The sequence below is a fragment of the Peromyscus leucopus genome, chromosome 1, assembly GCF_004664715.2.
Source record: "Peromyscus leucopus breed LL Stock chromosome 1, UCI_PerLeu_2.1, whole genome shotgun sequence".
NCBI classification, from domain to species: domain Eukaryota; kingdom Metazoa; phylum Chordata; class Mammalia; order Rodentia; family Cricetidae; genus Peromyscus; species Peromyscus leucopus.
The window spans coordinates 97,216,124-97,232,796 of record NC_051063.1 but is presented as its reverse complement, the minus strand read 5'-3'; the positions used below and the strand labels follow the sequence as shown (position 1 = coordinate 97,232,796).

The 16,673-nt window shown below is 45.8% G+C and overlaps 1 protein-coding gene across 1 annotated transcript in view; it reads left to right on the top strand.

Annotated features, from left to right (window-relative positions):
- LOC114685273 (liprin-beta-2-like) overlaps positions 1-16,673 on the top strand; it is a 162,284-nt gene that overhangs the window by 129,238 nt on the left and 16,373 nt on the right. The window contains 12 exon segments of the mRNA XM_037204360.1: positions 790-901; positions 3,568-3,629; positions 4,632-4,707; positions 6,270-6,373; positions 8,195-8,262; positions 8,961-9,018; positions 9,847-9,887; positions 13,911-14,050; positions 14,965-14,997; positions 15,384-15,471; positions 15,473-15,527; positions 16,115-16,242. Of these exon segments, the coding sequence (XP_037060255.1) occupies positions 790-901; positions 3,568-3,629; positions 4,632-4,707; positions 6,270-6,373; positions 8,195-8,262; positions 8,961-9,018; positions 9,847-9,887; positions 13,911-14,050; positions 14,965-14,997; positions 15,384-15,471; positions 15,473-15,527; positions 16,115-16,242 (965 nt within the window).

Genomic DNA, 16,673 nt, shown 5'->3' with positions numbered 1-16,673 from the left:
GATTTGTTTGGCTCCAATGAGCCTCTTGGAGCAAGACAGAAAGAGCTCTGAATTTCTAAAGAGTCTGGAAAGTATGGGTAACCATGCATAGTGCTGTGTGTGAATTGTAACTTTAGGCATAATGGAGATGTGGGAACTGCCCATTGCCAATGCCAGTGTGTGTAGATTTGTGGATTTGTGTGCAGTGTGCTTATGTGCTTTCCCTTAAAAAAAAAAAGTATACATACTGAGCACACTCTAAAGCTTGTTTGTGTACACATGGGCAAACATGCAACTGTGTTTGGAGGTTGGCCAGAAGCATTGACTGCAGAAAAAGAGAGTATCTAAGGAGGGAACTCTTGGCTCACCTCAAAATCAGCAGTAGTTATTTGATTTCCACTCTATTTCCACGTGTGTGGAAAGATGGAGTTACATATAATTGTTACAATGGCATATCTAAATGAGTATGTGTACCTTGGAGAGGAAAGACCACATGCAAAATCAATGATCCAACTATGCAGTCCCAGCTCCCTGGCCTCAGTTTTACCTGAGTTTTACAGAACAGTGAAGAGAAAGAGCTTGGTCAGATAAGGGAATGAGGAGACAGAGCAAGGTGATGGTAGGTAAGTGAGTGAGATTGTTCTGCAGGATTCCACCCAGTGGGGAGGGGAATTACACTCTCACTCCTTACCTATATCCTTCACTTCTCCTGCCTCTTGGGCCCAATGGGCTCTAAGCTATGGCATAAACTTTTTTTTTATGAGCCAGTAGTCTCTCTGACTTGGAAGGGATTCTCTCTTGCTTCCTCAGGCTGAGGTAGCCCAGCTGCAAGAACAGGTGGCCCTAAAAGATGCAGAAATTGAGCGTCTTCACAGCCAACTCTCCCGGAGTGCAGCTCTTCACAGTGACCATGCAGAGCGAGGTAACTAAATTGACTGTGACAGAACACATTATTTTAGGCTCTTGGCCCACTCTTATAAGTGGACATGTATCTGTGGATGACTGTGTGTGCTTGCATATGTGAGTGTGCTAATATACACATACATGCATTTGTGCGTGTGTGAGCACGTGCTTATGTGTATATGCGTGCTTGCCTATGAAACTGAGCTCTGACATGGTATCATTATCATGCCTCTCCCTTATCTAGAACACTTAGCTCTGAAGGCTTTTCTCACAGTGTTGACTGAAGCTCTGTGCAGCTCCAGGGAGCCCCCTCTGGAGCTTTTTCCCCCTAAAAACCATCTGACTTCATTGAATTAAAAGGCCTTGCTTCAGTGTTCCCACCAAAGAGGAGGCTTAGCAGTTCATCCCGCCTGACATTTGTACAAGGCCCCGAGATTACAAAAGAAAGTCAATTCCTTGCCATCCTTAGAGCTCTACTTAAATATTTCCCAGGAAGCTCTTCCTGGCCACCCAACCTCAAGTGGGTGACTCTGGTCTTATTATTCTTGAGTTCCCAACATAGTTCATACTATAATTCAGCAGTGCTGTATTTTGGGAGGTCTTGAGATAAGGATTTTTGTCTTTGTTTAAAAACACTTTAGAGCCTAGCACAGTATTTGGCCTACCCTAAAACTGAGTCATTGAGTAAGTGTAATGGATACTGGATGTTCCATGGAGAGTTCAAATCTTATCAATTAAAAACAGAAGAAACCCTCAAATATTCTTCTTAACATACATAGGATCTTTGTGGCATTCTCCAAGGATACAGAGAGATCACACACACACATATTCCAGCTCCCCCACTTGCTACCTGGATGCTGAACAAGGTCAGTCGTTTGGCTGCTGCCACTGTCTAGCCTTATCTTGGCCTCAGCATTACCTGGCTTGGGTCTCCAGCTGGAGTGAGAACATTCTATAGCCTTGTAATAGTGACTGAGCTTGAAAAAGATACTGGTGACCATCAGACTTATCCCTTCCCATCCTTTCACAGGAATCTTCCCATGCTTACGCTGTCATTTATGCCCAGTCAGGTTGGGTTCTGACCCGTGCATCCAGCTTTAACAGTCTTTATATGAAATTTCCCTCCTACCCTACCCTCATGCCACGCCCCCCCCCAAAACTGAGTGGCAGAACTGATGTTGGTACCAGAAGCCTGAGACTCCACTTGCTCTGAGAATGAGCTCCAGTAACTCTTTACACAAAGTCCACACATACCCTAATGCTATTTCTTATTAACTATCACAGAGGAAACAGGATATCTGTACTTGGGATCCCTTGTTTCTTGTACTTTTCTTACTCAACATTTCTTCTTGTTGTTTATCTCATTTTAGAATTAAGCACAAGTTTTTTTTTTTCTAGCATATCCAGGTCCATGCCAATTCCAAAACCTCTAAGAATCTCAAAAATGGCCTCTTTCTTCTTCAGGCATTGGCCTTTACTCTTACTCTTCAGACCTGTTTGGGAAGAAGCCAGGCTTGTCCCCATTTGAGTCTAAACTTGGAGAAAGCCATTGTTTTTCTACCATGGACCAACACAGAGCCATTGTATATTTGTGGTGAAGTGGCATTGCTCTCCGTTAACCATAACATTTGCTTTGTGTATTTGTTATTAAATCTAAATAGTTATTTCTTTTGTTTTTGATGTTTTTATTATGTTTGTTTATTTTTTTGTGTGTGTATGTGTGTGTACACATGCCACATTATATGTGTGGATATCAGAGGATAATATGTGAGAGTCAGTTCTTTCCAACATGTAGATCTTGAGGCTCAAACTCAAGTTATCAGGCTCAATGGCAACTACATTTACTCATGGAGCCATCTTGCTGTCCCTTCCCCCTTAATTTTTTTCCCTTTTGGTTTTGGACTAAGCCCAAGGCCTGTGCATAGAAGACCTGTTACTCTGCCACTGGACCATACCTCTATTCTTTTTTTTTTAAAGAAAAAAAAAAAACTTTTCATTTTGAACCAGGGTCTTCATAAGTTTCCCAGCCAGGGTTCAGACCTTGAATCTTCTACCTCTGCCATGAGTGGTTATGATTATAGGCATAACTCCATGCCCATATGTAAACATTTCTTTAGTCAGATTTTGCAATTTTAAATTCAACCAACTACCAAACCTTTGACTAATACCCAGTGTCCATTTATCATCCATAAATTGTTTTGAGTTTTCTTTTATGAAATTTTCCTCTGCTTCTAGTTTGTCTGACTGCATGGTCTTTTCCCAAACTAGTTAGGAGCCTCGGCATATGTTTATACAGAATATTAATATTTATGTTCTTAAGAGATGCTGTTTATGGGGGCTGGAGAGATGGCTCAGAGGTTAAGAGCACGGACTGCACTTCCAGAGATGCTGTTTATGAAAGATTTTTGATTCCTCGCTGTCACTTTTGAGTAAATGCTATTTTTGTTTTGCCCCTGGATACCTTATCTAGAAAGAGAAGACAAAACACTAGGTTATTCACAAATATAACCAACAAATGTCTAATGAGACTCACTGTGCAAGACCCCATCCCAGGTTCTTTCAATAAATAAAAAGGAGCCACACTCACTTGTCAATCTTAATGTTTGAACCTGAGGGTCATCAGCATATGGCAATAGCTGTCAGCAATTTGTACAAATAATTCCTTCTATACCTTGATTCTTGTAGACCAAGAACTCCACCGTCTGAAGATGGGGATGGAAACACTGCTGGTTGCCAATGAGGATAAGGTGAGCCAGTCACTGTGACACCTTGTCCTTTCCTTGCAGGCACCTCTAACTAATTTGGTCCCTTCTGGTCTCCACTCTATTGGACAATGGCATGCCATCATTGGCAGGATATGTTAAGATAACAGCTTTTCACGAGAGACTCAACTTTAGTACTTGTTTATATGCCTGAGAACTTTGCCTAAACTGAATCTCCCAAAGGCACCTTAGAGCCCTGCCTGTTCATGGTGGTGTGCTGAAAAATACCCCTATCCTCACTAATGTCACAACTCTTAGCAAAACTCAGCAACAGCCCCTGTGTGTGCAGTTTATTCCTCCTGATAGAACTATCATAGAGACACTTAGCAGCATGCAGTGCGTCAGTTTATCCTGCTACCTTATATTCTTCCTTTCTGATTCCTGCATAATCATATATAACCTCATATTTACATAGAGAAGCCCTTAGCTAGTATAAATAGTGTCTCTGGGAGTCACAGCCCCACATTCTCAGCTAAAGAAAGAGACTCAGAATGCTTGGATAATTTTGCACAGGTGGATAGCAGAGCTACCCATATAGTCCAGGATCTGTGTGACCTAAGTCCCCAGACCTTGAAAGAATGGTCCTTTCTTGTGATATGCTCTGTTGTGTTAAGTACTTCAGACTACCAAGGGACAGGTGAGGAGATTAGGATATGTCTTATGTGTGTAGCTCCAGAGAGTGACTCAGGAATCAGAGGCATTCTTCATGCAGGCTGTTTTCAGAGAGTAGGAGGCAGAGAGTTGTACTTCTGCCAGCATGTGGACCTCTTCAAGGGTATGTCAGTGACTGCTGACCCACACCTTCACATAGTGCCATGGGTGTCTATAGATGCCTGTGCAGCAGACCACTAGGCCCAGCTGGGCCCTGACTTTCTCTTTTGGGGGTCCTCAGAGGTCTTCTATGGGATTTTCTTCATTGTGTTCCAAATGAAGTCAACTAGGGACTGGAGGTGGTGGTAATCTTGATCTGCTCTTATACCATGACAGGACCGTCGGATAGAGGAGCTTACAGGACTATTGAACCAGTGCCTAAGGGTGAAGGAGATTGTGATGGCCACTCAGGGTAAGAGGAGGAGGAACCCCATTTCCCCTGAAAGAAATTTCATCTACTGTATCAGAGGCGGGAGAAATTCTGCTGTCAGATCCTCTGTCTCCTGATTGGAGATATACTGGAGAGTGGATCTGTATGTAGACTCTTGGATGGTGCAGATGGTGATTTCTGGAAATTTCATCAAATGAAACTTATAGGGACTGCCTAAGAAAATACAGTGTTTAGGTTTAACTCTTGGGAATCCTCCCCAGTAGAGGGGCTCCAATCTGTATTCTTAGGATCCACCTTAGAGACAGTGACAGAAATTACACTGAGTCGGTCAGAGCTCTCATGGGCTTCAGAGCCTGTGAGTTTCTTACAGGATCTGAAGTTCCCTACAGATGGAGAAGACACCTTGGGGACTTCCATGAGTCTCCAGGTGCCCAGGTTGCCATAGAAAGTCATGTATTTCATATTTACCATGCAGACCAGGGCAGTGTACAAGTAGTGTGTATATTCATATTAGCAGAGTGTGCTCATGTGCCTCGTGCAGTGGAGCTGGTTCCCATTGCGGATCCCGCAGGAGCAGTTACATTGCACAGGAGGGTTGTTTGAAGGGGATCTGATTCTGGTGGAGGTACTGACTCTGGAAACAAACCTTGTCTCTGCTGGGATACGAACTGACTGGTTCCTGCCCAAGGAATCTGCCAAGCCCCCCACAATGCCCCAGCCTCTTCTCTCTAATTCTTTGTGACCTTGGGCCAAATACCTCATAGGACCTGATTGCCCTTGACCAAGAAATAAGAAAATTGGAAGCAAGGAGTGGCTTACCTCTGTTCCAGGGGTGAACTTTGACCTTAAAGTGACCTTCATGGCAGCCCTTGATTGCATCCTGAAGAATTTTCCCAATCACACTATTTTTTTTTTTTTTTTTGGTTTTTCGAGACAGGGTATCTCTGTGTAGCTTTGCGCCTTTCCTGGAGCTCACTTGGTAGCCCAGGCTGGCCTCGAACTCACAGAGATCCACCTGGCTCTGCCTCCCAAGTGCTGGGATTAAAGGCGTGCGCCACCAACTCCTGGCCCCCAATCACACTATTAATGTCTCTTTATGTAGTAATTACTTTTTTGGTCTGATCAAATACCCAACAGGAAGCTAGCTAAGAGAGGAAGAATTTATTTTGGCTCACAGTTTAAAGACACAGTGTGCCATATCAGCAGGAGTATGTAGAGACTCCTCGTATTCTGATGGGCCAGGAAGTGGAAAGACTGGACAGAAATGGGCAGAGCAGTAACTCCCAAGGACCACCATACAGCTCAGCAGCCCAGGTCCTCCAATGAGACTCTACCTCTGAAAGGCATCACAAAATGGCAATGCCATCTGAGAACCAAACAGGGACATCCCATACTCAAACCATAGCACTTGACCTGTGTCTTAGTATTTTTGTTTTTGAGACAGGATGAAGTGAAACCCTCAAGGTGAAGCAGTCCTCCTTAGTATTTGTTAATGAAGAACAAACACTATGAAGGTTTTGTGGTATGAGTTTCTGAGAAAGTCTCACAGTGGTGATTTATCAACATTGCTTTACTATTTCCAGGGCCTTCGGAGAGAACCCTCTCAATCAATGAAGATGAAATAGAGGGAAGCTTTAGAAAATGGAACACCACAAATAAAAACCCTGAGGAAGTATTGAAACAAGAGGTACCGCACTTCCTCCCACAGTGTGGGGTTCATTTGTCCTTGGTAGCTTGCCTTGACCTAGAGAGGCATCTGACAGCCGCCTGTCATCAAGCATCTTAACTGATGAATAGTTCAGTCCAGGAAATGCTCCTTAAGCTCTGGCAAGATGGTTTGGGGAATAAGGCCTGAGCTCTGGCTAGGGAAAGCATGGGGGCCACTGGAACTCTGGAGGGCAAGAATTTTCCTCTTTAATTGGCTTTCTGTTTATCTTTCCTCTCTGGCATGTAGCACAGAACAAGGGTAGTGTTTTGGTTTGTTTTTTTATTTACAAAGGCTTCTCCAGAGCTTGCTGTCATGACTTACTCCTAGTGGACTTGAACATATTTGATGAATGAGTGAATCTGTCTTGACTATAAAGAGACACAGGCGCCTTCCATAGCAATGCATTCCTGCCTCACACATGCCTGTGTCAGCCCCTCTGACCGGCACATGGATTTTCTTCTCCTTGCTTTAGAATATGACCCTACTGTATCACTCTCTAGAACTTGGTTAAACACAGATAAACAAACGAGTTTGTAGACGGAGGCCTGGGGAGCGGGGGAGGGGTTGCACCAGGACTAAAAGATTCACAAACTCTAGAAAGATCAAACTGAAAATGATTGTTTAACAGTTCAGCTTAATCACTTCTTTAAAGAAGGATCAAATGTCCTCCAGTGACACCCCCACCCCATTGACTCAATAAAAGTACATTTTGTTGCTGGTAGTTGTATCTGAGCAGTAATCAGGACTTGCTCAGTTTGTCTGGTGGTTGTTGCTATGAGCAGTGTGCATGGAGCAGTTCTCATGACATCCAACATGGGCTCTTATTTTACTACAATGAAGTTGAGTTTCAGAGGGGGTGAGTAATATTCTCTAAGTCACACTGTAGGTAGGTAACAGAACGGGACTTGAACCCAGATCTGTCTGACCAGCAATCTCCAGTTTTTAATACCTGTGCTATGATGTTAGACATGTTCCTAGAGAAAGTCAGAAAGACCTGGGGCTTGAGGGAAAAGACAGGGTTCTGTGGTCAGTGCATCAGTGAAGACTGAACTGTGTCCTATTATCCTCGTTGTCTCTGACTCACCGAGATGATGTTTTCTTTCTTACCTTTCTAACGAACCCCTGCTCCCTTCTCAACGTTCAACCCCAGTGTTCTCCCCTCTGAAGCCTTGTCACAGTCTACCCACGGAGAGGGAAGTTTCTTCCTCCCCTTCCCATGTTATACCATTGATGTCAGTGCCACAGCAGGTGGCAAAGTTCCTTTATCCTTGCCTATTTATTGATCTGCCTCCCGGTGTGGATTATGCTTCATTCCTACCATAGGATTGGCAGGCAACAGATGGTGCGGACGCTTGCTGAGTGACTGTGTCGCTAGAGTCCTCTCAGTGAGAGTCACAGACTCTGGCTCACTTATGCCAAACGGGGGTGTTTTAGGTTGTATGGGGTAGTGACCCATTGAATCAAAGAAGGTAAGAGACAAGCTATGAAAGGACAGAGGCAATGACAGCCCCCAAGTTTTGGGAGTCTGCTGCTGGGATCTAGACTTAATGTCTAAGGTCTAGAGCTTAGGGACAAAGCGTGATTTGACCCTGGTGGCTTGATATGCCTAGTGTCTCTCAGAGCTTGGTGTATTCTTTGATCCCTGATAAGGATTTCTTGAAAGAAAAACATCCATAAGAGTGCACCTACCATGGCTGTAGCCAGGAACAGAAATATTTTTCTCAGAGGAGTCATCAAGGAGAAAGTTTGGTTCCTAAATGGTAACTGCCTTCCATTGCTGCTCTTCTGTTTGTGAAACAGGTATCACCGCGATGCAGCTCTCCCTCCCCAGGGCCACCTCCTTTGCCACAGAAATCACTGGAGACCAGGTAGGAGAACTGAACGCCTTTCTCTTCTTGGGGCTCAGAAGGTAGATGGTGACTGGGCAGGTGTGGTGAGCATAGCCACAGGGTTCTGGGCACAGGGTCAAGCCAACCTCTCGTGGCTACTGAGGGGATTTCTCTCCCATAGGCTGAGAGTCACTGACATTGAGAAAAGGCCTAGTCGGGACTCGTTGGCTATCATCCCTCCGTTCCCTATGTGGCCACTTGTAGCATTGCCCTTTACTGTACATTGGATATCCTCAACAGAATAGCCCCTATGAAGACATGAGTCTCCTGAGCTGACTACTCAGGGCAGGGAGAGCCAGAATGGAGGGTTGGAGGATCCTAGGCAATGCTTCAAGCTGTGGCTAGCTCGTGTGCTTGCCTCCTCTCAAGGGGGGTGCCTGCAGCTTCTTGCCCAGATCACTTAGATTTAAAGACAAGCCAGCACCGGCATTTTCCCTCCACTTGACTTTGCAGACACTGGGATTGGGATTCCCTTGGGAGACCCAGTAGTTATATTACCAGTACCACTCACTGTTGGGCCAGGCTTCCCCAAGGTCTTATCTTACACAGGGGTTACCTACTCCAAGCCTAAGACAGGCTTCTGGTTAAGCATCTGACATGCCCAGTGCATGAGTGTCACCAAGTGACTATGAGTGTCACCATGGTCACTATGAGTCTTTTTTTCTGTGTTTATCCAGGGCTCAGAAGAAACTCTCCTGTAGTCTGGAAGACTTGAGACGTGAATCTGGGGATAAGGTCAGCTCATTAACTGGCTGTGTCAAGTACTGAGTTACTCCTTTAGGCCCAGTACAATGCTGGGATGTGCAGGTGGGCACAAGCAGGTTTTGGGGAACATGGGAGCAGGAACAACAAGGTCCGAGCCATATATCACATCAAGCCAGAGAAGATCATAGGATTCTGGCCTCCTCTCCCCAATGTTCTGGGATCTCTGCAGGGGTTCTGAATGGAGTAACGTAGGTAAAGGGGGTAATTTCAGGAACACAGTCTGGGATAATCAAGAACGTTAGAGAGGTAGCTTTAAAAAAAGTCTGGAAAGATCTGAGAAGGGCTTTGTGGCCCCCTGTGTAAGAATGGACTTGACCATGTGACTGGGCCTAGTGTTGGAGGGAACAATGGAAGGCTTTGAGCTTAGCAATGACTAAGCACCAAGTCCTGCCCTGAACGAGCCTCTGGTGAGCCATGCTTCATACTGCCCCCCCCCCACTTCCCCAACTCTCCGTCAGAGTGACATGGTGGAGAGCCATGGAAGCTGGAGTTGGCAGGAGCCAATCCGCAGCCATATGCCTCTTGCTCCATTGGTCAGTCTTCTGGCAACTGCCCAAGGTATCTGTTCCCTGGCCAGGCAGTGGCTTGTTTCCTGCTGTGAGTGGCGATCCTCTAACGTGAAGGATGGGGCAGTGTACTTACATCTCAGTGCATCAGATGTAAACAGACAGGTGGTTCTGGGCGGTGTACTTACATCTCAGTGCATCAGATGTAAACAGTCAGGTGGTTCTGAGCTGCTCATGGTGACTAACACAGCTTTCTTTTTCTCCTCATGTTTGAATCCTTGTCACTCCATAGTGTGTCGATGGGAACCAGCTGTCCCTGGTGGAGAGCCCAAGGTACATTCATTTATATCTTTACTGCCTATCTTTGGTTGTAACGTTTGATAGAGTATTTTAACCAGGTACAGCTTTTGTAGCCTTAAAATAAGTTAACTGTAAGAGTTAAGGAATGAGGAAAGGGAAAATTCCGTTGTTGTGTAGTCCATATGCATAAATCACTGTCTCTGCCATTATTCTTGGTGTATCATTTGCCATGATCACATCTGCTTTGTAGGCTCAGAGAAACTAATCTTTGAAGAAGTCTAGTCTTAGTTACTATATAGAAGGTGTAACCTTCTACACAGAAGAATGTTAGTAACACTCCTCTTCTGTGCTGAGATGCCAGGTTAAAAACACAGGTGTGCACTCAGTCTGCCTTCAGTGAACAAGTTATGTTATAAAAAGTCCATTAAACCCATTTTCTTCTATATTGCTGCTGTGGCAGGTGATTACAGTTCTAGGCTGGTAGACCAATATTGAGCCCACGGTAAACTGAAGCTTCCTATAATTAGTGTCAGCCCCACCCAACCATCATCTATAGCATTGAAAGGGGGATGTACTGTGCATTGCCCTTCGGTCTCCTCTGCCTTCCAGAGGAGACACGAGGCTTCACTACATGTGCCTTGAGAAGGCTCTTTATACTTTCACACCACTATGGCAGAATGGAGCATTTCTGCTCTTCTAACTCTTTGTGGAAGAAAGACCTCATCTGTACCCTCATATCTCAGTAAAAGGCTTCTTTTCACTTCTGTACTTATGGCAGTCAGTGCTTTGGTTAGCCAGCCATTCCTTGGGCCATGGAGATTGTTGAGCAAATGTCTCCTGGCTGCTTTTCTGTCCTAATGCTTTGGACACACAGTCCCTTGTGTTTTGTGGCCCCTTGGCAAAGCTCTGGGACCTAGCCATCACTCTTCCAGCCTCAGCTTCAGAAAAGTCATTCACAGTTATCTCTAAATAACAGATGTAAGTGGCCACTTACTTCTTTGGGGATGCTGCTGGTTCATCATTCATGCTTTAAGACATCGAGTTGCTTACTGTGGAAGATGAGTGATGTAGGAGTGCTTACAAAGAGTGCATATTCCATCTTGAAACTAGCTCTCCCACACCTTTGATCATAATTACAGTCTTATGAAACTTCACTTAGTTCAACATGAGCACCTCTTCCCTCCACACATACCCAGCACCATTCCACAAGTACAGTAGTTTTTCCATAGCATCTCCTTACTGTGGTCCCTGGCCTTAAACTCAAGCTTTTCATGCCGGAGTGTTCCTTATGTCCCAGTCACCCTTGCATTCCGACTGCTAGCCTTGTCTCCTGTGGAATGAGTCAGTCCTTCCCATTCCCAACACTCTAGAATTGAGTCCTTCAGCCCTCTGTAAGTACTTTCTTCTTAGAGCTGTACCTTGTCTTCTCGTGTGTGTGTGTGTGTGTGTGTGTGTGTGTGTGTGTGTGTGTGTGTATCAGCAGACTTGAAAGCACTCATTTCTCAGTGGATTCTTTCAATTGTGCCCTGGGACAGATAGGCATGATATTCCAGATGCAGCCTGTGGTGTGCTTTTCTGGATCTAGGGTCTGTTCTCGATTGCTGGCCCCTTTGGACCTGGCCTGTTATGTTTCTATGCTTCTGTTGGTCTGCTGAAAGCTATTCGCTGGGCTCTGTGCATGTTGTTATTTTCAGATTCCCTAAGGGCGGAATTGCTATTCTCCTCTTAGAAATGACCAAACAGAGGTTTAGAGAGGTTAAAAAGAAAGGGCCTTCCCTGAGTCTCTCTGACCCAAAGCTTAGCCCTCTCTGAGCTGGCAGGCCACCCTTTGTTCTGATTTAAAGCAGGTGGGTGATAGGTTCTGCTCTGCTCCTTGGTTCTCTACTGCCGGGGTTATACTTGAAGACAGGAAACAGAACTGGGGTCAGATGTTCCTGTCTTCCTGTCGGGCCTTACCATGGCACCTCTTTCTTCAACAGTGAGTCATTCCCTCAGCTTTGTATCTCGACTGAAGCAGAGCTCAGAGAGCCCATTCCATTGTCCTCTGCTCCTTATGGGGCTGGAGCCTCACTCATCCTTGGGTGTACCTCAGCTCTTCAGCGTACTCTCTGGGTGGGCATGGACAGGGGCTTTCTGCTGTCCTGGCCCTATTTTAGGGTCTTACGTGACACAACCAAAAACCATATTGAAAGTCCTTCCCCATTTTGTATTTCATATGGAAGATGGAACTTGGTGTCAGATTCTTTGATTCTCTAAACTTAAAACCAAAACAAAAGCAACTATTTTATTGTGTCTGCATGCATCTGAGGTCACCTTAGAGTGGTTGGTTTTCACCTTCTCCTTCGCTGAAGCAGGAGCTCTCTTGTTCCTGTTGTTGCCTCCTCACTGCAGGCTAGCTGACCTTCGAGTTTCTGGAGAGTCTCCTGTCTCTGCCTCACATCTCATCACAAAACTGCTGGGATACAGATGTGTGCCACCACATCTGGCTCCTCATGTGGGTTCCAGGAACTGAACTTGGGTCACTGGGCTTGTGCAGCTAGCACCTTTGCCCGCAAAGCTATCTCTCCAGCCCACAGTTCTGTTTTGACTGCTCCTTTCCCATGGTCTGAGTCTGACTGAGTATCAGAATAATCCAAGACGCTTGTTAAAAATACAGACTCCTGAAGTGGGTGCGTTTTCAGAGGGGCTGATTCACAGGGCCAGGGAGGAGCCTGGGAGTTGGTGGTGTTTTTGCTAGTGCCTCAGGTGAGAGTGAGGCCGTGGATGAGCTAGCACTGGGAAGCTGCTGGGCTGGTCCACATGTCTGATCATGCCTGACCTCTCTGCCTGCAGGTCATCACAAGCTTGAAGATGCCATGCTCTTCATCTCTGGAGGTTCTGACATGGCTACTCACGGACCAGATTTCTTTAACAATCTTGCCTCCTCTCTCCATATTTCTCATTTCTAAGCTCATCTGTGGAGGCTTTTGTCAATATGCAGCGAATGAACTGATTTTCAAACAGCTGCTGGGACACGGAAGCAAACTGAATTCTGCTGAAATGTACTGCTCACTTGACTTTCAGTGAACGAAGCTTCAAAAGGCATCTTGGTCTTGGCAGTCATCCAGTCCCATTCTGACTTGCCAGTTTTAAAATTGGTTCCACCTCTCATATTGCTTTTCTTCTAGTGTAATCAAGCGATCCATAGTTGAGTCTCTCAGTGATGTCATCTCATTTTCTCTTTGTTCTCACACTTGCAATGCATTCTATATGTTTTTCTCAGGTTTGTGGCGTTAGTGATCTTTATATACTTCTTGACAGAATAAGTGCTAGTCTTTCTCTTTAAATCGGCCTACTTCTTTGGGGTTTCTTTTTAGCCAGGATCCAATTACAGGGCTTGTTGCACCAAAGTGGTACCTCAAAGAGGATGATTCTAAGTTCCTAATGGAACTGGGTTGGATTGTAGCCTCCAGGCTCCCCCAATGTATGCTTAGGTTCTTGCTTTGTCTTATTATGATACTGGACAAAAGGACCATTATCATAACACAGACTTTTCCTGCTACTATTTCAGATTTAGACTCTCGTATCACTGCTATAGCATGGCCTTCCATCAGTCATGGTCAGTATAATCTGTGCTCATGGCTGTGCCTTGTAGAGATCTGCCTTGGTCTGGTGTGACTAAGGGTCTTGCTTAGCAAAAGCCTCTCCTTCCTGACCACAGGAAAGCAAATACGGGGAGAGCAGGGAAAGCTGGACCAGACTGCTCTCTTCTCCTATCAGCAAACTGTGGCTTGTGTTTTTAAAGACCCAGGGAGAATTCATAACTATGAATTCACTAAACTTCTAGCATGGGACAAATGGCACAGGACTCTTTGGATTTGGGCTTGATGCTATCTCTGTCTCACTGTGTGGGTAGATCTTTACCTTTCTGCTGGACTAGGAGAAATGACCTTGGAAAGATCTTTGAGACAAGCTAAATGAAAAGTGACACTTGCAGAAAGGGTTTGTGCACACACAGATTTCCTACTGGTTTGAGCCAAAGTCTAACGGTGAGTCTGGCATCTCTCTTTCCAATAGGACAGCTCTTTCCCGGTGGAGCAGAAGTACCCTACATTACTGGGAAGCTCTCAGCAGCACACCCAATGGAGAAGCTGCCAAGTCTCCTCCCACTGCCTCCTCCCAGCCTGACTCTTCAGGGAGCAGCCTGCTGAGGCTGAGTAAGTGTCCAGCCCCTGGGTTGGTGGCCTCAGGAACTCTGTCCTTAGCACTTACAGTCACTGTAGCTATAACTGCAGCTCACAATTAGGAATGGTGGGGGGTCGTTCCCAGGCAAGTTGTGTCCCAAAGTGGCTCCACTTTTCAAGAGTCCCTGTCTGGATAAGCTGCTACCAAGTTATTACACCTCCATTCTCCTTTCGTCCATTCTTCCTCGAATCCCTGCCTGTCCTCCCCACATTGCCTTTTTTTCTCTCCTCTTAGACATCTCTATTTACTCTTCTTGCCCTGCTTCCTTCATCTGTCATCCTGGTCTTCTCTCTCCCATGTCTGCCTTTGATATAGCCCATGTTACCACTAGGTTGACACTGTGCAGGCTTCCAAGTTAGAGTATTTCAGATTCAGTCAGCAGCAGAGGATTTGATGTGGTCCAGGAGTGAATGCTTTGGTGCTCACAGAGTTCTCCCTACCTACCCCCAATTCCTCCACCTGCCTGAATTCTCAAAACCAGTTCTGCCTGGGCTTCCACAGCTCCAGATAAACCTTAAATCACTGTGTTCAGTTTTACTCAGACTGTTTGAAGTCATTGTCGTGTGAGTCCTGGCACTGGTGCAGGGGCATGACTTAGAGTATCCCCCTCACCTGCTGCTGACCCTCCCTCCCTGCCTGTGGACACCTCAGCTTATAAGAAAGTGGCACTAGGGTCCATTGGCCTGATGCCTCTGTCAGCATGCTGACCCGTGGGCCATCTTGGTCACCCTCTGCTTGTCCTTGGTGGGTGTTTTCCTTTCTCTTTAAGTTTTTCTCTTTTGCTCGATGATACTCTTTTTATTTCTTTGCTTCCCCGTTACTGTTGGGCTGGACTTTGGCCTCTCTTGCTTCTTCATGTGACTTCTGTGCTTCTGGGTTGCTGGAGATCGCGGCTGGAGTGTCAGTGCTCCCGTATTAGGTACTGTGACTGTTCCAGATGAGGTAGGATGTGAGAAGTCCTTTGTTTTTCATTTCTGCTGCCCTGCCCGCATTCCAGAGTCTCCCTCTGATTAAATAGCCAGCTCCTTGTTGAAATAGTCTTCAATTGCTTGGACCCCAAACTCTTAGAATTGAAGACATTAAATCACTTAGATTTGAAACACTGGCCTCAGCAGTTTTTAGTGAGAGCCCTGGGAGGTGTCTGAGCTCTTTAAGCTCCTGGTACCTCAGTAGGAAGCTCTATCCTAAAGGTAGCACTGGGAAGAGTGTTCTGGACTCCCACAGAAGGATAGCTCTGGTATAAGGGTGGGGTTCCCAAGGTCCCCTCACTGTCGTTCACATACCTTTCCATCCTGTCCACCTTAGGAGACACAGAAAGTGGTTGGGAAGATATAGTCGTGGCCAATGAACTGTCATCTACTTCATCTGGTACTGAGTCAAGCCCCAGTCTCCCTGACACCAGATGGCAAACGGAGCCCCAAAGGCATCAAGAAGTTCTGGGGAAAGTAAGTTGGTGGTAATGGTCATAACCACATGCTTAGACAAGGCAGAGGCTGTCTGAGCCCCTGCTCCCTCACATATGTACAAAAGCAGAATAGTCACATTCAGGGAGAAGAATGTGAGTTATTTTGTGGGACTCAGAGAAGTGGGACAGGCAGTCATTAAAGAGAGCTAGCTGCCATGTGTCTTTCATTCTAGGCATCCGTATATCCTATGTAACCTGCTCCGATTCTCAGCAGATTACACTACCTGAGCTTCTGGAGAGGCATGAGAATGGGCTCTTCTTTTCTTGGGAGCCAGTCTGTGTCTCATAAAATCTTTTAAAGACCAAAAGCTGAGTACTTACTAGTCCATCTGATTCATTCTAAACAGAGGCAGAAGCTGGAGTCTCCTCAAAGGCATCAGCCTTCACTTTGATCCTGTGAGGAGTGGCCCAAAGCCCAGAGTTTGCTTAGTATTGAATCTCAGATTCTAGTGGAAGCACTGTTATAGGTCATTTTCCCTAGCTTCAGAACAGGGACTGGGAAGGGTATTGCCTAAAGCCCTGAGCCTGGCCTGACTAGCCTCACAGTCTCTGTGGATTCCTTTCCATACAGAATCGAAGAACTCAGTCAGGAAATTTCAACACTGATGCACCCGGGATGGCAGAGTTTCGACGAGGTGGGCTCCGGGCGACTGCAGGGCCAAGACTTTCTAGGACCAGGGACACCAAGGGACAGAAATGGTAAGGCTCTATCCATCCCATCTGCAAAGAGCTTTGTGAAATCCTATCCAGGATGCAGTGTGAGTGAGCAAGGCTGGATGTTCACAGCCTCAGAGGTTAAAGGCAGGAGTCTTTTTTTTTTTTTTTTTTTTTTTTGGTTTTTCGAGACAGGGTTTCTCTGTGTAGCTTTGCGCCTTTCCTGGAACTCACTTGGTAGCCAGGCTGGCCTCGAACTCACAGAGATCCGACTGCCTCTGCCTCCCAAGTGGTGGGATTAAAGGCGTGCGCCACCACCGCCCAGCTGGCAGGAGTCTTTCATATAGAATGTATTTATTGCCCACATTCACAGGTACTGAGGTAAAGCATGAGGCTCCTTGCAGCTGGACATGATTGGGGTAGAAAGCTGTATTAGTTACTTTTCTAGCTTTTTCAAACAAACAGAAAATCACCAA